Source organism: Petaurus breviceps, unplaced genomic scaffold, assembly GCF_028583685.1.
Source record: "Petaurus breviceps papuanus isolate PSGF00001 unplaced genomic scaffold, PetGlider_PUasm1.0 140, whole genome shotgun sequence".
In the NCBI taxonomy this organism is placed as follows: domain Eukaryota; kingdom Metazoa; phylum Chordata; class Mammalia; order Diprotodontia; family Petauridae; genus Petaurus; species Petaurus breviceps.
The window spans coordinates 567,970-590,289 of NW_027185698.1; the positions used below are offsets into that span (position 1 = coordinate 567,970).

Genomic DNA, 22,320 nt, shown 5'->3' on the forward strand with positions numbered 1-22,320 from the left:
ATACATGATCCCAAGACATTTCCAAAGGACTCTTGAAAAATGCTGTCCACCGCCAGAGAGAGAAGTACTGCAGTCTATGTACAGATTGAAACATACTTTTTTATTTCCTTTTATTATTTTTGGGCTTTGGGGGGTTAGTCTGTTTTATTTTACAATATGGCTAACATGGAAAATTTTTTCATGATTGCACATATATATAATCTATATCAAATTGTTTGCCTTCTCAGGGAGGGGAAGGAAGGAGAGAATATGGAACTTAGAAATTTTAAAAAGAATGTTAAAGGTTTTTATTTACATGTAATTGAGAAAAATAAAGTAAACATTAAATGGGGGAGGAAGAAAAGATGAAGGGTTTGGTTTAAAAAAACCTGGGAAGACTATATGAGTTGACATAGGAGAACATTGTGCATAATAACATCAGTTTTGTAATGATGTTCAGCTGTTTAAAGACTTAGCTGCTCTGATCAGTTCAGTGATCCATGACAGTTTCAAGAGACTCAAGATGAGAAAGTTTATGCACTTCCAGAGAGAGAACTGATGGACTCTGGGTTCAGATTAAAGCATTGGGGGGTGGGGCAGGAGCAGCATAGCTAATGTGGAAATGTTTTGCATGACTTCGTGTGTATAATGGGTATGATATTTCTTGCCTTCTTAGTTTATGGGAGAGGGATTGAAGGGAGGGAAAGAATTTGAAACTGAATATAAAAATTTTTTAAATGAAAGAAAAAGTGCTGATCTGAGAATAATTTATTCATCACCAGTCTTGCCCTATGAAAGCTGTGAGCATCATCTCAGATATCTTTGGTTGTTTTAAGTGTTAATACTCAAACCAGTTATACCAGTTGAAAAATAGTCTTGCGTGCCTATTTGGGGAAATAAGAATCTTAAAAAAATTTGTGGTCGTATTCTGTGACCTTTGGAGCTAACAGCACCTGGGAACCAAATAAATCCCCATTCTTATAAATGAAAAGTCTCAATCTAGATTATGTAATGTTGTTGATGATGTTCTTTCGTTTCAGTTGGTTCTGACTCTCTGTGACCTCCTTTTGAGTTTTCTTGGCAAAGATATTAGACTGGTTTGCCATTTCCTCCTTGAGCTCATTTTGCAGATGAAGACTTACCCAGGGTCACACAGCTAGTGTCATATTTGAACTTACTGACTCCAGACCCAGCACTGTTATCAACTGCACCACCGAGCTGCCCAAATTACATAAAGACTAATCCCTGTAGATGAACTCTCACTGCAGCTTCATTGGCAGTCTTTTTATAGAACTCATTTTGATGTTTGCCTACCATCTTCCTTTGGTTATTAGATTCTCCTGGTCCTTAGACCTAAGATGGAGAATTTAGAGCCCAGCAGTGTATTAAACAAAATTTGAATTATACTCTCTAGCCTCTCTTTTATTGCTCCCCTTTAACCGTTTCTCCCTTCTTTTACAGTTTCAAGTGTTATTCTTGAGCATATTTTGTTGTTTTTACATTTGTATTTGGTTTAAGCAAAGTCTGGACAGTCACTTATTAGGAATGTGCTATATAGCCAGGACTTACGATTAGGAAGAGAAGTTGAACTTGAGAACTTTGAAGTCCCAGGACCTTGTGGTTACAGTAATATTTAGGTAAATGGATATCAGAAATGTTTAGGGTTTCATGTTTCGTGTGGTAGCTTTGGTTTTCTAGTCACTTCTGTTGTATCACACATTACAGCGTGAAAAAGCCATGCTTGGAAAACCTCATGTGCTTGCTTATAGGCTCTAAGTATACCTCATAAGGCTTTTGTTGGGGAAGTTTCTTTGTAAGACTTGAAACGCTATATAATGGGAGCTAGATATCTACTTGAGTTTCACTGTTCACATAAAATATATCTGCTTTTTTTGGTGGTGGTTGACCATTTTCATTTTGCCTAAATCTGATGACCTTTTCTCATTCCTCTAAGAGCTCCTGCATTTGATCCTGTTAAACATAGCCTTTCTGAAATTTCTTTCCTTGTTACCTTGGATACTGTACTGCATTTGGTTCTTCTTTTACTCAATCCCAAGGCTTAGTCTTCTACCCTTCACATTATTAATATCAGTCTTCAGCCTTTATGTTCAAGCTTCCCTATTGTGTCTTTAGCCCCCCAAAAAAGTTCTAACCCCAAATTTCTAGCTTTGTTTAGGACATAAAATTTGTAAAGAGGGAGCTCCTATGTCTTCAAGTAAAATATGGAAAAGTAATTATTCCCATTCCATTATTCCCACCAAACCAAGTATTCTTCCCAACTCCCTCATTTCTGATCTCTTCACCACCATTCTTCTGTTTTTTTAGGCCCAAAACCTCTGTCATTTTTAACTTCTCCCTCTTTTATCGTTGCCTTGTTTGTTCTTGCTCTTGGCTTTGTCCTGTCCTTTGCATTACACCTGCTACCTAATTACTTATTTCGTTACCTCACTACTAACTAGTACCACCTGTCTCTACTAACTTTGTTAATACTCACCATTGTTAAGATTAATCTCCCTAAAATACTTGCAAAATCTACTCAATTAAAAAAATGAATTTCTGTAAGATGAGAACTGTTTTCATAAATTTATCTTTGGAACCTTGTCTCCCATTATTCTTGACTTTGAATCCCTATTCATTTTAGACCAGTCTCCTCTACAGCACCTTGCTTAGATAATAATAGCAACTCATCTTCATTGAGTGCACATATTTTCTCATTGCCAAGCTCACAATAGCTCTGTGAGATGATATCATCTCTCTTTACACCTGGAGCTATTGAGGCTCAGAGAGATTAAGTATAACTTGCTCAGGGTCACATGTGTAGTAAGGTTTGAGGTGGAGTTTAAGCCTCTTTAAATTTGCAACACAATCCATTGTATAACTAACCTTTTTAAAATTCATTCATAATAAGAATTTTAATGCAGCCTTTATATTTTTAAAAAGCTCCACAAAATTACATTTTTTGGTTGTTAAATATTGGGAGCTGATGGGAAGGAAAAAGACTAATGTTAAGTTGGACGTAGATTCTACTCCAAAAGTTCCAATTAAATTGATTATTTAAATTGTACCAAATTGGAGAACAACACATTTCTAATGGAAAAAAAAAAGTGTATCAGGTTAATGTATGTTCTCCAATACAAAATACATTTCTAAAAAAGTTTCCTTTTCCAACATTGTTCGTTTGATTAAGTTTGCACATTTAAATACATTTAAATATTTAGTCACAGAAAATGTGGTTATTGTGTAATTGACTTTTAAATGGGTATTTATTGCCTCGGGTGGATGACTCATTCTAGCTTTTGCCCATTCATAAACCAGCCAGCCCCAGTCTCATTTCATTCCTAATCCGAGGATTATATATCTACTCATTGCTTCAAGGGACCTTAGAGGTTAGTTTTGTAGACACAGTAGCTGTGACCCAGAAAACTTGAGGGAGTGACCCAAGGCTGCACAGGCTTGTCTTCATGCGTCCGATCAGAGCTCATTCTAGTGCACCAGGTCACTCGGACCAAGCGTCTCCTTACTGCTTTAGCTGTCATGGTCTTCTTCCCCCTGAGTCAGAAGGGACTCCTTGGTCCTTAATGTTTTGTGTCATGGACCCTTTCTCAGAATCATGTTTTTAAATAATTGAAAGAAATGCTTAATTTCAGTTGGAGATTAGTGAAAATAAAAATGTACCATTTTCTTATCCACATTCCTGAACCTCCTGAAATCTTTTCACAGCTTCTTTTTTTTTTAACTTATTTTTAGTTTTCAACATTCATTTCCCAGAGATTTTGAGTTACAGATTTTCTTCCCATCTCTTCCCTACTCCCCACGCCACGATGGCAAGCATACTGAATACCCCCTTTCCCAATCTGCCCTCTCTTACATGCCCCCCCAGTTTCCCCTCTTTCTCGTAGAGCAAGATGGATTTCTGTACCCCATTGCCTATATATCTTATTTCCCAGTTGCATGTAAAAAACAGTTTTTCACAAGTTCTTGATCCCAGGTTAAGAATCCCTGAGTCTAAGTCTCTCCCACAGCAGCCCAGCATTTATTTATTGGATTAGTTAGTATCTCACATGTCATTTTTATCATTGAGTTCCTTGAGGACAGGAAACATCCTATTTCTTGTGTATCCCGCCACAGTATACAGCACTGTACTAGGCACAGAAAAGACACCTTAACTTCATTTTGTTAGATTTGAAGAAATTCCATGGAATCAGCAGTGTTTTAGTTAGTGAACAGCGGGCAGTCAGAGTGATGCTGTCTGTGTGTTTTCCATCTCATATGAGGTTTTAGCAGCGAAGCCTGTTTGTAATAACTAAAAATGTTAGGTTTCTGGATTAAGCCTTAAATCAAAATACTCCATTAGAAGCAGCTGGGTGGCACAGCTGATGGAACTCTGGGCTTAGAGTCAGAATGTCCTGAATTCAAATGTGGCCTCAGACACTAGCTCTGTAACCCTGGACGTGTCATTTAACCTCTGTCTGCTTCAGTTTCCTCACCTGTAAAATGAGGGTAATAATAATACCTCCCCTCCCAGGGTTGTCATGAGGATCAAATGAGATAGCATTTGTAAAGCACTTAGCACAGTGCCTGGTAGTAAAGTGGTAGGGGACTGAAAAATGCTTTTATTTCCTTTTCCTTCCTTCGTTGCATTTTAATGCAGTGGTGAGAGGCAAGTGGTTGGTCACCTTCAAACCAAATTTTACTATGCTAAAAACATTTTATGCCTTAGTATGCTCTTTTTTTTCTTAACATAGATATAATGGGTCATTTTTTTCTCTGTTTCTTTAATATGTTTATGAGGTCTTTTATCCGTTTAGAACTCATCTTGTTGTAAAATGTTGGGCTAAATCTAATTTCCAAACTGCTGTCCTTTTTTTTCACAGAAGTTTTTATAAAATAGTGAAATCTCACCCCAGAATTTTCAAAACCACTTCAATTCCTGCCCCAAACCCTCGAGTTGTTGTCAGTACCAGTTTGGTCTGGGACTTGCACGAAATGGGAGGGGGGAAGAGGTGGAGATTGTCTGTTCATGATAGGCTGTATTTTACCTCACTATTTCCAGGCCCAGTGATTTGAAAGTGACAGATATACTTCTGGGACCTTCACAAAGAATTGATTCCCAGCTTAATAGTCACCTAATTCCAATTGATACTGAACAGAGAACTCAAATCTTGGGATAGTGCCTAGTATTAGCAAGTTTAGAGATCTTTTGTACTGGTTCCATTTCCCTGAGGTTGCTGATAGTAGGAAAACCCTGACTCTTTTAGGGGTCTCTGTCCATCTCACATGTAACCCCTCACCCTTCCCCAGCCCTGCCACTCCTGTGGTCTTTACTTTATCACCCCTGCTGTAGTGTAGCTTCACTTTCTAACTCCATAATTTTGACTGTATAGTTAACCAGTTCATCTATGTGTTTATATTGATTTATATTGTCTTCTACCTTTGTATCTCTTACTTTTTACCCTTGCTCAACCCTGATGACCCCTCCATTTGCCTTCTTTCTGTTTAAAAGGAGGGCAGTTCAGTAGCTTTGGGATTAGAAGTAAGGAAAGATAAAGCTTTTTGGTTTGGGTTTTTATTATTATTATTAAATGGGGGTAGAGTTGTTTTTTTTTTAAGAGTAAGGGAGTGCTGAGAATCTTTATAGGAAATAGACAAGACAGTGCATAAAGAGAGATGAGACGTTCAGCAGAGATGGGATGGTTGAGATTAAAAGTGGAAAGAGTACTCTTCTTCCTGACTTAGGAGGGGAGGGAAAGTGGCCTTTTGAAGGAAAAGGACATTTTAGGTAATCATATCTTTTATATGAGGAAAGCCAACTGCTAAGAATTGAGGCTGGAGCACAGACTAGATAAGAAGCTATTAAAATAATTAATTTCCCTGGTTATTTTAATATGAGAATTAAGTATTAGTATTAAACATGGGAAGAGGAGGAGCTTAGAATGCTGTTATTAAAGGGGACACCATGACAAAACTTCTTTTTTCCAGTAATAAAAATATAGTCATAAAATGTGAGATCTAAACTGAATCTCTGACATTCCAAAATCTTCCATCATATAAATGACAAACTTCTAAAGAATGATTCAGGGGGTGGCCAGGTAGCACAGCGAGTAAGAGCACCAGCTCCAGTGTCAGGATGACCTGGGGATCGAGTCAGGGTTCAGACAGTTAGCACCCACCCAGAAACACCTGGCCGTGTAACCTGAGCAAGTTATTTAACCCCAATTGCTGAGGGGCGGCCAGGTGGCTCAGCGAGTAAGAGCACGGGCTCCAGTGTCGGGATGACCTGGGGATCAAATCTGGGCTCAGATACTCAGCACCACACCCAGAAATAACTGGTCGTGTAACCTTGAGCAAGTTACTTAACCCCGATTGCTTAAAAAGAATGATTCAAATAAGGGAGTCTTCTTCTGAAAAGAACTAGCTTAACTTTAATGCAACAGCATTTCCTACATGCCTACTATGTGCCAGAGCTCATCAAGAAAACAGAGGCATAGAAACAGCAAGGAGTCATAAAGAGTCTGAGTGGTAATGAGGTATTTTTATGCCTGGGTCAAATGCTGCAAAGGGGCACTGCCTGCAGGATTTGCCACACAAAGGCCTCCAAATCTGGGGCAGGGAGGTTGTATAGAACCAAATACCATGGTCTTAGGCCAATGCTTGAGCGGGCAAACACACACACACATACACACAACACACACACACATACACACACACACACACACACACACACCCCACCCCCAAAAGAATTGATGAGGGAGGAGGAACTTTGTGGAAAGGGATGGAGCCTACCCTGGCTTACTGTCTGATAGTTTCTTGTTTTAACAGTTTTTGCTAAACTACTAACTATGCTTGTTTCTACCTGCTAAGAGTTTTTCAGTGTTCTAACTTCTTAACTTTCTAACTTCCTTAAACTTCTAACTTTTAAGTGTTCTAACCTCTTAAATGCTGTGCTTTGTGGCAAAATTTCAATTGCCTTTCCCTAGGAACAACCTTAGATATAGGACTTGGGAGGCAGGAAAATGTATATTCATAACCTGCTTCTAAAACTAACTAGCAGTGTAGACATGGAAGACAGGGCAATTGAGAATTAAGTGACTTGGCCAGGGTCACATGGCTAGTAAGTATTAAGTGTCTGAGGTTGGATTTGAACTCAGGTCCTCCTGACTCCAGGGCTGGTACTCTATTCACTGTGCCATCTAGCCACCTCTGCTTTGCAGACTTTTAAGAATAAAACTATATTAGCTATAATTTTTACTGTATGGTAGGGGTGGTAGGACACCAAAATAAGCCAATATATAAATAATATTATGGAGAAGAAAATACAAAGAAACATCTAAGATATTTGAGATGAGAAAGTTCATATAAAACTGTGCATAGCCTTTGATGATCAAGCAAAGACCACTACTAAGTCTGTATCCCAAAGACATGAAAGGGGAAGGACCTATTTGTACAAGACCATTTATAGCAGCTTTTTTTGTGGTTGTCAAGAATTGGAAATTGAGGGAATACCCGTCAATTAGGGAATGGCTGAACAAGTTGTGGTGTTTGATTATGACAGAATACTATCTGGTTATAAGAAATGATGAGCAGGATGGTTTCAAAAACCTGGGAAGACTAGTAAGAACTGATGCAAAATGAAATGAGCAGAACCAGGAGAATATTGTACACAGTTACAATAATATTGTACCATGATCAGCTGTGAATGACTTGGCTATTCTTATCATTACAATGATCCAAGACAGTTCCTAAGGACTCATGATGAAAAATGCTATCCACCTCCAGAGAAAGAATTGATGAACTCTACATGCAAATTTAAGCATAATTTTTTTTACTTTCCTTATTTTTCTTCCTTTTTCCCCAACATAGTTAATATAGAAATATTTTACATAATTTCACGTATGTAATTGATATCATTGCTTGCCTTCTCAATGGATGGGGAGGGGCTAGAGAGAAGGAGAAAATTTGGAACTAAATTTTTTTAAAATAATGTTTAAGAATGGAATTTTCAGAAGTATTGGTACTTAACTTTAATAAATCTAAGTAAACATATTTACAACTGTTTACACAAAGAGCAGTATGTCCCTATCAAAATTTCTGTTTTTCTATTTTCTTTGTTCATTTACCTTCATATCTATGTTTTTTTTTTCTTTCACATAGTTTGTCATTGTGTGTACTACTCAGAGTATCCTAGATCTAGAACTGGTCTGGACTTGTTCTTCTGTTTTGCCTTCTTTCTTTTGCATTATCCCCTATCTTTATTCCTTTTAGATTTTGGTGAATGATTTAGTATTCCATTCCATAGATGTTAACATCACTTCTTTATTCATTTGTCATGTGTAAGACCGAATAGATATTCAGTTCTTTGCAAATAATACTGGTATAGGTAAAATTCACATTTAACTAAAAGTGTTACTGATGCTTCTGAAGTTTATTTTTATATTACTTCCAGAAACCACCACATCCATTTTATATTACTTGCCAGAAACCACCACATCCATTAAACACCCTTTCTTCTAGCAAGAAGTTAAATAAAGAAAACAGAGCATCAATCATTTGACTCTTGTGTTTAACATCTATCGTCTGCCACCTAGCAATAGACTGATGTAGATTTTCATCAGTCCTCTAGGATTAAGATTGATCACACATTAACTTGAATTTTTTATGTCTTTAAGTGTTTATGGCTTTTACATTTCTGTGATCATGAGTGTTGCATTTGATTCTACTTTCTTTTCTCTGCATTGGTTCATAAGATTTTCTCAAGTTTTCTGAAAATTCCTTATATCTGTCTTATACTATAATGTCATATTAATATTCCTTAGTTTATTTAGTCATTCCCCAGTTTTGGCAGATATTTTGTTTTCAGTTTGTTATCATTAAAAAGCAATACTACTATGAAATGAACATTTGGTGTATAGGTCAGAGACAGAGAAGTCTTAGACCCTCTTTAAAGTATATGACCAGTAGTAGGATTGCTGGGTCAAAGGGTGTGAATATTTTAGGGCTTTTCTTTACCTGATTCCATATAGTTTTCAAGAATAGTTGAATCACTCCATAACTACACCATTATTTTCATATGTATATGAATAGCCTTTTTAACATTGATTTTTATCATTTAAGTGAATTTGAGTATGAGATGAAACCTCAGTTATTTAAAAATCTCATTTCTCTTAATCGTGATTTGGAGAAATTTCCATATGATTGAGGGGTTTTGTTGCTTGTTTTAAAAAACTGCTTATATGCTTTAACCATTTATCTGTTTGTGAATGCTGTCATATGTACTTTTTTTTAAAATTAAATTGGTTTATTTACTTGTAGATTACAACATTCAGTTCCACAGTCCCTTGCGTTTCAAATTTTCTCCCCCTTTCTTTCCTCCCCTCCCTCATCATGGCGGCATGCACTCGAATATAGGATCTACAAATATCTTCACATTAATCATTAGTCAGGTTGTAAAGAAGGATTATAACTGATGGAATGATCAGTGGGAAGGAAGAAACAAAACAAAACAAGAAAAAGAAACACAGCAAGTAGTTTGTTTCAGTTTGCATTCAGACCCAGCATCTCTTTCTCTGGATGTGGATATCCCTTTCCATCATGAGTCTTTTGGAGTTGACTTATAACCCTGCATTGCCGAGAGGAGCCCAGTCTATTGAAATTTGTTGTCACACATATGGTGCGTCTATGATTGCGTACAGATTTCTCCTGGTTCTGTTCTTCTCGCTCAGCATCAGTTTATATAAGTCTCTCCAGGTTATTATGAAGTCCATCTGCTCCTCATTTCTTATAGCACAGTAGTATTCCATTATATCCATATGCCGCAACTTGTTCAGCCATTCCCCAATTGATGGGCATCCCTTTGATTTCCAATTCTTTGCCACCACAAAAAGAGCCATTATAAATATTTTTATACATACAGTTTTCTCTCTGGCCACTTGTAGTATTTTCTCCTTTACCTGATAGTTCTGGAATTTGGCCACATTTCACAGACTTTTCAATTTGGGATCTCTTTCAGGAGTTGTCCGGTGGATTCTCTCAATTTCTATTTTACCCTCTGGTTCTAGGATCTCAGGGCAGTTTTCCTTGATGAGCTATTGGAAGATGTTGTCCAGGCTCATTTTTTCATCATGATTTTCTGGTAGGCCTATGATTCTCAGATTATCTCTCCTGGATCTGTGTTCCAGGTCAGTTATTTTTCCATTGAGATATTTTACCTCTTTTTCTAATTTTTCATTCTTGATGTTTTGTTTGATTGAATCTTGGTGCCTCATAGAGTCATTAGCTTCAATTTGGTTGATTCTCATTTTTAGCAAATTATTTTCCTTGGTTAGTTTTTGAAGCTCCTTTTCCATATGTTCAGATTTCATTTTTAGTTCACACATTTTTCTAAGGAGTTGTTTTCTTCATTGTAATGTTTTTCTAATTTCACAATTTTGATTTTAAAGAATTATTCATTTTATCTTCTTCTCTAATTTGGTTTTCAAAGTCCTTCTTGAGCCTCTTCTAAAAATGCTTTCTGTGCTTGAGACCAGTTCATATTCCCGGTTGAGGCTTCAGCTGTGGGTATGGAGTCAATGCTGTCTCCTGAATTTGGTTCCTCCCTCTCACAATAATAGGATTCTAGAGTCTTTGTCTTTGCTGTCTGTTTTTCACCTGTGTTGAGGCAGGGCCTTAGCCACACCCTTCCTCTAGGGTTCCCAAGCCTTTACTGTTTAAAATTTTGCTCTGGGGCAATAATTGCTGTGTTTTCAGTGTCAGAAAAGGAGATTGGAGCAGCCAGGATTCACACTGCCATCCTGGTGCCTGGAAGTTCAGATAGGGGCTTTTAAAATTTCCAGACTGTGGGTTGGTAGGCCCAGGAGTAGCTGCTGCCACTGCCAGGGGCCCTGCATTTGTCTTTTACCCAGCTCTGTCAGATCCCAGCCATACAGTGATAGGCCTGGGAATGGCCCTTGTGGTTGGTGGATCCACTTGCCCCCATGTTGACTTGGCCTCATCCAGGCCTCTGACCAAGGCATCCATGCCTCTCTGTCATATGTACTTTTGAATAAATTTCTTTTCCTTTGGGATAATACTGTTATGGGATGACACAATCCTAATAGTAGGATTTGGGGGTTAATGAGTGTGACTATTTTTTGTGTCTCTTATTATGTATTGCCAGATTGTTTTCCAAAAAGTCCTACCAATTTGCAAATCACCAGCCATGTATGAGGTGAACTTATTTTTTTTTTAAGATTTCAGGAATAAGATAAGATGGTAGAAGAAGTGATCAGAGACAGAATAATATCAGGAGAATAGTGTCACAGAAACCAAAGGAAGTTCACATATCCAGAGGAAAGGACTGGTCCATAGTGTGTGTCAAGGAGGATGAAAAAAAAGACAAAAGACCATTGAATTTGGTGATTGAGTTTATTAGTGGCTTAAGAAAAAGTTTTTGCAGTATAGTGAGAGGACAGGTGCTAATGAGGCATTTGAAGTAAAGAACAAACATGGCTAGTTCTAGGAATTTTGAAGTTTTGGAGTTGACAAGGGGAAAAATGGGAAAATAATCCTGTTAAATATTTTTGTTATAGGCCAGATTTGACCTCAGGTCCTCCTGACTCCAGGGCTGGTGCTCTATTTGTTAAATATTCACTGGTGTTAAAGACTTAAAAGAAATAATCTCTGGTGACTATTTGACACAGAGGCAGGGTGAATTGTAGAATAGTCATCCTGGGACTTAACTAAACTTGTTTTGAAACTATTTCTTCTTTCAGCTTGTATCATTTCTGGGGTGGGGGGTAGTGATTAACTCTAAATTTACTACTCAGGTGAAGTAATATGCTTTGTCTCTGATATTTTTAGGTTTGAGAAAGGTTAACTATTTCTTTTATTTTTAGATGTGGTTTTTGGTGACCTATGAACTGTAGCTGGGCATAGCACATTTCATTATTGTACAGTTATCCCATTCACATTTCAACTTTCTTCTTCATGGGTTTTAAAAAATTTTTTTTATTTTGCTTTTTTTTTTTGGAGGGGGGAAGGTAGGGCATTTGGGGTTGAGTGACTTGCCCAAGGTCACACAGATAGTTTTTGTGTTAAATGTCTGAAGCTGGATTTGAACTCGGGTCCTCCTGACTCCAGGGCCAGTGCTCTATTCACTGCACCACCTAGCTGCCCCATCCATCATGGTTTTGATATATTGCAGGGCAGTGTTAAGAAATTAAATGGGAATTTTTGGGGAGTTTTGGGAAAGCCCTAGACAACACATGAAGGCCAGCAGACAACACAGGAAATGTTTTGTAAAGTATTATATAAAATCAATATATTTTACTTTCCAATACCACAATAATTCAGACCTTTTCTCTGATACGAGGGAGGGCCAAAAAATTTTAGGTGGATTTTCCAGATCAGAGAGGTACTGTACCCCTAACCTTCTTGATATGGAAGGGATAACTATGTATTACATCTTTGACTTTTTCTCAATACGGTAAATAGTATCCACCTAAAATCAAAAGCCAGCTATATAATGGAGATAAGCCAGAGACCTTTCCAGTAAGGACAAGGGTAAAGAAAGCATGTTCCTTATCACCATTCCCATTTGACATGCTAGCTGGTTGTTAATACTTCATGCAAGACTTCTTCACTATTCATTATGTCTAATGTGGAGAAGTTTAAGGTCTTCTGTGAGATTTTTTGCAGTACCAGAAATAGACCCGGTTGTCTATAAATAATGTGAAATAAAATACAGATCACTCACAGGAAAAAAAAAAAGAATGAAAGAAATGCAAGCTATAGCAAAAAGAAAAAGAAATAGAGAGAATAAACAGACCAAAAGAAAATAAAATTATCTCTTCTTGTGAATGATAGATATTTAGAGGACCCTAGAGAGTCAACTCTATTGCTTAATTAAAGCAATAACTTTGGCAAAGTTTCAGGATATAAAATATATCTGTGTAAATTCATCAGCTTTTCTATCAGTCCTACTTTGGTACCACATGTCTGTCCCTGGCGCCTAGATGTCATCTGTCCTCTCCTGTCTTTGGCTACCACATACTCCCCACCTTCCTCTTCCTGTTCTTGCTTCTCTGTCCCAAGCCCTCACCTGTCTTTGAATCATATGCTGTCTCCCTCTCTCTCTCTCTCCCCACTTTATGTAGAGATCTACAGAATGGTTCTCTTACATAAAGTGAGAACTGTCTATACTAAGATAAGTTCCAAATAGATACGTGACTTAGATATCATAAACATAATGTCACATAAACATAAGGTCACATAAACAAATGAGAGGATCAGAGAAGGAAATGTTTTACAACTATGGCTTGGGGAAGAATTCATGACCAAACCAGGGATATGGAAGATCACAGAAGATAAAATGGACAATATTATTCTGTAAAATTGAAGTTTTTGCATAAACAAAACCAGTGTAGTTAAATTGAAAAGGAAAGGTGTTAACTGAGAAAAATCTTTATATTAAGTTTCTCTGATAAAACTTTAATATCAAGATATAAGGGCTACATAAGGAATTTATTCAAACTTATAAGAACAAAAGCCATTCTCCAAAATGATGAAATGGTATGAATATTTTTCAAAGGAAGAAATTCAAGCTATCAATAACTATATGAAAAAAATGCCCCAAATCCTTAATAGAGAAATGCAAGTTAAAGCAAATCTAAGGCTTCCCCCTATATGTCTTGGTAGAGGACTTGCAAATATTTTATATAGCCTGTAGTTGTTTTAAGTGCAGTTTTTCTTTTATCTCTTCCTTCTGGTTTTTGTTGATAGTATACAGAAAAACTGGTGATTTATAGCAGATACATTTTATATCCTGAAACCTTGCTGAAGTTAATGCTTCAATTAAGTTTTTAGTTGACTCTCTAGGGTCCTCTAAATATATAGAATCATTTGCATAAATAATGGTTAAATCTATGGGAACTTAAGAGTGTAAAGGTAAGGAGAGATGGCAGGTCCCCACCTAGAGCCTTTGTGAACAACCTATAGTTAGGCGACAGCATATGGATAATAATCCACCAAAGGAGACCAAGGAGAAGGAGGAGAACCAAGAATGTAGGGTCATACATAAAATTTAAGTAGAGAGGTTACTCAGAAGGGGAAGGTAGTTAAGTGTAAAATATAGACAGGTCAAGAAGGATGACATGAGGGTTGATGAAACATCACTGGATTTGGCATTTTTAAGAGATCATTGATTACTTTGAAGATAAAGCTTAGCCTAGTGCCTGGTACATAGTAAGAGCTTAATAAATGTTTATTGACTGTTAACTGACAACTTTTTTTAAACTTTATTTTTCAGTTAACAAGCATTTGTTTACTCTTTTCCCCCAGAATTTAAAGGAAAAAAATTTTTTCTTAACAAATATACAGGGGCAGCTAGGTGGTGCAGTGAATAGAGCACCGACCCTGGAGTCAGGAGGACCTAAGTTCAAATCCAGCCTTAGACACTTAACACTTACTAGCCATGTGACCTTGGGCAAGTCACAACTTCAATTGCCCTGCCTTTTCCCCTCCAAAAAGCAAAAAACCCCAAACAAAACAAACAAACAAAAAAAACCAAAATATACAATCAGGTAAAACAAATTTCCACATTGACCATGTCCAGAAATGTTGTATTTCATCTGCCATTCGCATACATCACCTCTGTGTCAGGAGCTGGGTAGCATAAATCAGTTCTCCAGAATCATGGTTGGTCATTGCATTGATCAGAGATCTTGTTTTCAAAGTTACTTTATTTACAGTTTTACTGCTATTGATAATTTCCTTATTGCACTAGGCATAAGTTTTCCCAGGTTTCTCTGAACCCATACTTTTCTTCATTTCTCACGACAAAGTAAAACATTAATTCTTACACTATAATTCATTCAGCTGTTCCCCAGTTGATGGGTATTCTCTTAATTTCCAATTCTTTCCTACAAAAAGCTGCTATAAATATTTTTATAGGTGTCCTTTACCTTTGTTTTATGAAGCATAGACTTAATGAGGTGTTGCTTGGTCAAAGGATATTCTCAATCAATCAACTTTTTGGAAATAATTCCCAAATAATTGCTTTCTAGGATGACTGTGTGCATTGCCAGTTCCACCTCATCATTGTGGCTATTTTCTTTTAGCCCTTCCAAATGAGAAAGTAGCTTTAAGTCAAAAGATAAGGTTGGAAGGTAGGGTTAAAACATGATCGAGAGGTGAGAAAAGGGAACAGAGAGTGAATATAGCTTCTTCTGGGAGTTTGACTGAAAGAAGAGAGATAAAAAACAATCAATATACCTTCAGAGGATGGCAGGATCTTTTCATACTCAAGAGTTCTCAGTCCCCTATATATCATTGATCTGGATTTTTTTTCAATTTGGATAGATTTTTAAAAATAAATTCTTCTTTAAAAAATTCTTAATTTAGCAAAAAAATCTTTATTACATATAGCTCTGCTACACACACAAATTAAACCTTCTGCCTTTTTGATAAAGATTAAAAAAGAAAAAGGGGGAAAATCAGGTTAGCAGAACCAAACAACAACTCTTTGAGTCAGCCGAGGGAGGTGCATTTTCACAGCCCTTTTCTGGGGCTATTTGGTCACATAATATGCTATAAATTTAGATTTTACAACTAATTTTAAATATTTCTGTTTCTGACCATGTTATTAATTATCCTTTTTGTTTTTAGTTAAATGCAACTCTTCACAGACTTTTGAATTGAATAAAAAAACTTTTGTTGTGAAAAGATCAACTTTTCCTCATCTTTAATTTAGAATAAAATTACAAAGCTCTTTGGACATATCCTTTATGATATATGTACTTGAGTAGATGTACTCTTACTCAAACCATGATTTTCTGTCTTGCTCTAGTTAGCAGCTCTAGGTGGTAAAGTGGATAATGGGCTGGAGCTGAAGCCAGAAAGAATGAAGTTCAAATGCAGTCTCAGATACTTACCATGTTTCCCTGATAATAAGACCTATCCCGAAAATAATCCCTCCCCTTACTGTGTAAGATTCCTCTAAAATAAGCCCTCCCCCGAAAATAAGCCCTATTGAGATTGCTACTGTAGTGAAGGTGATCCCCTGCGCTACACGCTACATTACGGTACCTTCTGTATGCACTGTCCGTCCGTCACCTCCCCCCTTGAAATGCACACAGCGCTCTGAGCTGCATCCAATCAGAGCTGCAGCAGTGAGTGCGTCATCCTGTTCTTCCCCAGTGATTTGCTTGCTGGTGCCATTGAGAGCAGTGCCGCGGAGGAGAGCTGAGGCAGGACAACATAAGCCCTCCCCTGAAAATAAGCCCTCTGGTGTTTTTCTTTCCAAAAAAAATAATAAGACAGTGTCTTATTATAGGGGAAACACGGTAATAGTTGTGTGACCCTGAGCAAAACGCTCAACATCTCTCAGCATCAGTTTCCTCATTTGTAAAATGGAGATAATAATAGAACCTAGCTCCCAGGGTTGTTGTGAGGATAAAATGAGATATTTGTTAAGTGTTTTGTGAACCTTAAAGATAAAAAAAAAATACTTATTATTAGTTATGTCCTTTTAATTGGTTTTCCACTTTTATTAAGCATGGAAATTTTTCTCTGTTCCATAATTTATTTCTACATGAAATATTATTTTTTTAATACTGAAGTAGATGTCATCTAGTATGTTATTTGTATTTATGCAAAAATAGAAATATTATATCAAAGATTTCATTCTTTTTCAAATAAACTTTTTGTTTGTTTGTTTTTAGTACCAGGACCTAATTCTTCTGTTGACCCTGGCCTCAGCATTACCATGATAATAATGTTCTGGGTGGCCATTGCAATGATCTTATTCCTAATGAGACCTTTTAATCTGAGAGGATCCATCATAGCTGGAAAACCAACCAGTCCACATAATGTAAGTGTTATGGATTAGAAAACCTGATTTGTTTTTGTTTGTTGTTGCTGGGTGGTGGTAGTGGTTGTTGGTGGTGGGGAAGGGGAGCTCCATGATGTGTGTATATAAATATATTCATTTAAAATATCCAAGTCACCAAGTAAAAATGAGATTTATATTTTATGTAATAGTTTCTTTTGTTGTAATTTCCATTTGTCTTCCATTAAGAATTTTTACTTTGCGGGCGGCTAGGTGGTGCAGTGAATAGGACACCGGCCCTGGAGTCAGGAGGACCTGAGTTCAAGCCTCAGCCACTTAACACAAAAAAACTAGCTGTGTGACCTTGGGCAGGTCACTTAACCCCAATTGCCCTCCAAAAAGCAAAAAAAAAAATTTTTACTTTGCCAGTGTGCCAATTTAAAAGACCATCTCCATTTTTTTGTCGACTGAGCAGTAGAAGGGAAAGTCTCAGAGCTGTAACTTTTTCAAAATTGCAGAAAGTATCATTATCAGAGTCAATATTCAAACTTGATTTAAAATTTTTTCCATTTTGCTCAAGTAATTCGTTTCCTCCAGTACATTTTAAAATTTAGCATTGACATTATCACAATTATTTGCTTTCTAGCCCCTCCATATATGTATGACTGGCCTTAGTTCTCCATCTAGTATTGTTAATATTAAGAAAGAAAAGCTTAGGAAAGTGCCTTTGTTATTTGGGAATGTTTATGGGCTATGCTAAGTTATTACTAAAAGTAATCACTTTAAAACTCTAGTCTTCCTAATGTGTTCCTAACCTTAGAAAACGCTATCCAGAAAGATTGTTTTCTTGTCAGTTCTCCCTATTGTGTTAGAATTCCCTTCCTGTAGTTTCTGAAAAAGTTAATTTAATTATCTTTTGGATTTTTTTAATTGCCAGGGTCAAGACCCACCAGCACCTCCTGTGGACTAGACTTTTATGATAGGAAATGAAAATAGCTAACACCTTGCACGACCAAATGGAAGAAAACGACCAGAGTACTCTTAACCCAATTAGTACTATTTTTCCCTTTGCATTTACAGCATAGGATGGTATTGTTTTAATGAGCTACTAGAAATTTTACTGTGATCTAATTTTTGCTTCCCATGTTGCCATCATTCCTATTTAGAGTATATTTGAGTAAATGATTTTTTTTCTTCAGCGAGTCACATGGGATTCTGGGTTTTCCAGACCTTAAACATTCCACTTATTCTCTTTGTAATGATTATGATTTTGTGTGTGTGTGTATGTGTGATAATTTCTGGCTTCATTGAAGGAGAATTGCAATCTCTGCATTTAACCCATGAAATGGTTTTGATAGTTTTGTAAGACTGATTTTTTTTTTTCGCATAAGGTATACTTTTAAAGTTTATTTGAACTCAGCTGGGAAAATGAGAACCACATTGTATTTATACTTAACTTGATAGTGACCCTCTCTGTGGATGGTAGTCTTCCCCCTATTCTCCAGACTTTTTAACTTCATGGAATTCTTACCATTGGTGGCAGAAGTCCATTAGAACTGACTTGTATATGCTTGGAAAAAGAAAGCAGAAATTATGTGGTTGTTTATGAAGTTTTTCCCACCTTCCATGAAATTACATTTAAAAAGCTCTAAATATAATTGATAAAGTACATAATTAACTGTCCATTATATATTTGTAAGCCACTGAGCACTATGAAAAGAAAAAAATTAACAATTTCAGGCTATACTGGGAGTAACGTATATCACTTTAATTTAAACTATAATTATTGTTTATGATGAGAACCTATTAAAATTGAAAATACCTTTTGACTTATTGGCACCAAGTTTTAGAACTAAAACTTGAGTATTGCTTTTCCTCTCTGTGAGCATAACTTTAAAGCTTTATGGGTGCCTATTTGGCCACTGATTTTCAAATATGGTTTTACTTGCTAATTCTCTGTCCTCTTTGAAAATTGTTTTTACTTCAATGCCCTTTCTAACCTTTTAACAAACCTTTATGAATTCTTTGTTGATTCCAGGGAAAGATATGGCAGGTGGGGAAGAAAGGGAGATGCTTGTTCTCTCCCCTTACTGTGAGAGTCCTATTTTAGCTAATGGGAAGAATGTTTGTGGATATTAATTTAAGAGCATTTTTTTAAATGTACAGAAAAATAAACAGTTGTATGTTTTTCTTGGTCAGTTTGGAAAATGAGTGAGAATAATATAAAGAATATGTATACATGACCTACTTGGCTATGTAATTTTTCCTAGTGAATGAAAACAGCTTATGGGGACCTGGAATTCACACTGCTATCCAATATAAGACATTTTTTCATCATAAATGCAGATTCAGCAGAGCCTCTCATTATATAGATCTTGCACTTGTATAAGTTGAATAAATTTCTCTGTATCATTGTACTGTGTAACATAGTCTCTGATATAGTCCTGTGACACTTAAGTGAGTTTTGTTTTTTTTAAAAGATTGCATTCTAGGCTATCTGCAATATGTAAGATCATAATTTTAATTATACAATCTGATATTTCTAACTTGAATTCTTTTTTGTACATCTTAGTTTTCTGACCCAACTTGGTGAAATAATACAACCAACTCTTAATTACTTCTGCTAACAGAGGGGTATCATATCCCAGGAAGTCAAATACCGTAAGTTTTAATCCCCCCAAAATAGTGGTTTCCCTCAGCTGTGATCCACTAGACAATCAAACTCTACTTCCCAGCTGTACACTTATTATACAGAATGAATTAGCCAGGTAGCAGCGCCTAAGATGAAAGGTGGGGACCCTTGTGCCCTCAATTCAAACTCTGCCCATTCATCTGCTCGCCTCTTCTTCCCAGTCTCTAAGTAGCTGGGAAGCCTGCTGTTGGCAGATAGAACGCATGCAGTATTCCAGCAGCGCACAAGTAATTGGGAGCTGACTGCAGTTTGAAACAGTTTTAAGTAACATGGTAACAGAGTGGTCTAGTGGCAGCCTTGGGCTCTGGAAATTGGGACTCTTGTTTCTATTCCAAGACCATATTTATTTGATACCTGAGCTGAAGCATGTTTGTGTTTTTTCTTTTTCTTTGTATCAGGATATTTATCTACAAATTAATAACAGCAATTCTTATCTCCACAGAGTATTGACTCTAATTGTGTTGCTTGTAAAATTCTTCAGCACCCATGATAGGGTAAGGTATACAGACTATTCTTAAAAACAGTAGTTTACAATGCAACAAACCCTTAAAGCTTTTGCATGATTGATGCCTTTTTGTTGAATAAACTAGTAAGTCATTTGCCTTATAAGCATTAGCTTAAGACCATCACTACAATCCTTTTTTAAAATATTTTTTGAATATTCTGGGAAAAAAAAAAGATTAGGTTAGGGCCCCATCTTTTAAAATCACCAGTGGCACTTAAAACACTGCAAATAGTATGTCGTTGAGAGGTCATTTTGTTTGTTACCACATAATTAGTTTTATTTATGCAAAACTATTTTTGGCTTTACCTATGGGAAAAGCTAAGTTGGAAATGTTTTGTAATAAAATGTTTTATGATATACCAGGCCATGATCCCATGTTCAGCAAGTCACATTTTTAAACTTGCAAAAATTCTCTAAAGTAACTATCAGTCACAGCCTATCACAAGGTTACTTTTAGTGTCTTTTGTGCTTTGTGAATTGAAAGTGTACCATCGTGTTTATATGGAATTTATATAGCTCACATTTTAGAAGGAACCTTGGAAGATATTAAATAGTGAAAGTCTTTCACTATTCAGATCTGTTTAAAAACATTGCCAGCTGAATTCTTAAGGCAGGAATTCCAGCAACCTGAAGAAGCAGTGAAGAGAGAGTTTACAGTTAATGGATTAAATCTTTGTTATTGCAGTAGTAGGTTTAGTCTCTTAATATATTATATTCTTAAATGAAGAATCATGTGTGTTTGTTATTATGTCTGAAGATCACTTTGTTTAAAAAACAAAAAAAAAAGGAAAAATTGTCATGTGATGTACTAAATGTTAATTGCTGGTTTAAAATGTCTAAATTATGCCAAACAAATCATGTCTGTGCCATCCAGGGTTTCCTGTTAATCTTTTATTGAGTACTTGGATTGGGGTAAAGGGCTTGTACTATGCACTTTTTATTAATGAATAAATAGAAAACATTAGTAACCCTCTTGTTTCTGTTTGGCTTTTGTGGTGATAGCTGATCATTATAATTTGTTAAAAAAAATAGCATAACAGATGCTAATAGTCACCTCTTGCTAACTGAATTCAGAGTATTTAAGAATGAGATGGACAAAGTGTTTTTACATGTTAACACATTTTATTTCTGGAAAGACCAAATATTTGGGGCTAGAGACACCAAGCATAGGACTTTGGAGTGATTATCTGTTAATTATCCCTAACCTTTACTTTGAATAGACCCTCAAAACTTGGCAGTAGGTAGGGACCAAATTAAAATAGGCTAAACTTCTTCGAGCTGCAGATGGGTTTTTAGTAGCTCACTTTCCAAATAAAGATATAATAAATGATTAAACTATTTTGAAAATAAACCATACTTTAACAAAGGGAAATTTCTTTTTTTTATTTAAAATTTTTTTATTTTTACTTTACAACATTCATTTCCACAAGCTTTTGAGTTACAAATTTTCTCCCCATTTTTCCCATACCCACCACCCCAAAACAGCGATATCACTGAATACCCCCTCCCCCAATCTGCTCTCTCCTGTATCCTTCCCCATCCCCCCTCTGACTTTCCAGTAGGGCAGGATGGATCTCCATACACCAGTGCCTGTATATCTTATTTCCCAGTTGCATGTAGAAAATAATAATAATTTTTTTTAAACATTTGATTTTAAAACTTTGAATTCCAGATTCTTTCCCTTCTTCCCTTGTCACCCACCTTTACTGAGAAGATAAGCAATTCAATATAGGTTGTACATGTGTAGTTATGCAAAACATTTCCATAGTGGATATATTGTGAAAGACTGACTATATTTCCCTCCATCCTATCCCAGCCCCACTTATTGTATTTTCTACTTTGACCCTGTCCCTTTTCAAAAGTGTGTGCTTCTAACTACCCTCCCCCCCAATTTGCCCTCCCATCTATCATCCCCCCTCTTATCCCTTTCCCCCCTACTTTCCTGTAAGGTAAAATACCCAATTGAGTATGTATATTATTCCTTCCTTAAGCCAAATTTAATGAGAGTAAGGTTGACCCATTTCCTTTTGCCTCCCTGTTCTTCCCCTCCATTGTAACAGTTTTCCCTTGCCTCTTTTTTATGAGATAATTTACCCTATTCTCTCTCTCAATATCTCCTCTCATTATATTCCTCTCTCACCTCTTAATTTTATTTTTTAGATATCATCCCTTCCTATTCAACTGATCCTGTGCCCTCTATGTATACATGTACACATACATACCCATACTCACATATGCATTCATATGCACATATACCCTACTATATAGACATATTTATGTATGTGTGTGTATATATATATACATATATATATATACACACACACATTTATATTCCCTTCAACT

The 22,320-nt window shown here is 36.3% G+C and overlaps 1 protein-coding gene across 1 annotated transcript in view; it reads left to right on the top strand.

Annotated features, from left to right (window-relative positions):
- Positions 1-20,945, top strand: part of SMIM14 (small integral membrane protein 14) — a 66,756-nt gene extending 45,811 nt beyond the window's left edge. Inside the window, exons 4-5 of the mRNA XM_069068239.1 lie at positions 16,674-16,822; positions 17,718-20,945. Of these exons, the coding sequence (XP_068924340.1) occupies positions 16,674-16,822; positions 17,718-17,750 (182 nt within the window). The 3' untranslated portion in view covers positions 17,751-20,945. The remainder of the gene's footprint in view (positions 1-16,673; positions 16,823-17,717) is intronic.
- The last annotated feature ends 1,375 nt before the right edge of the window (positions 20,946-22,320 follow it).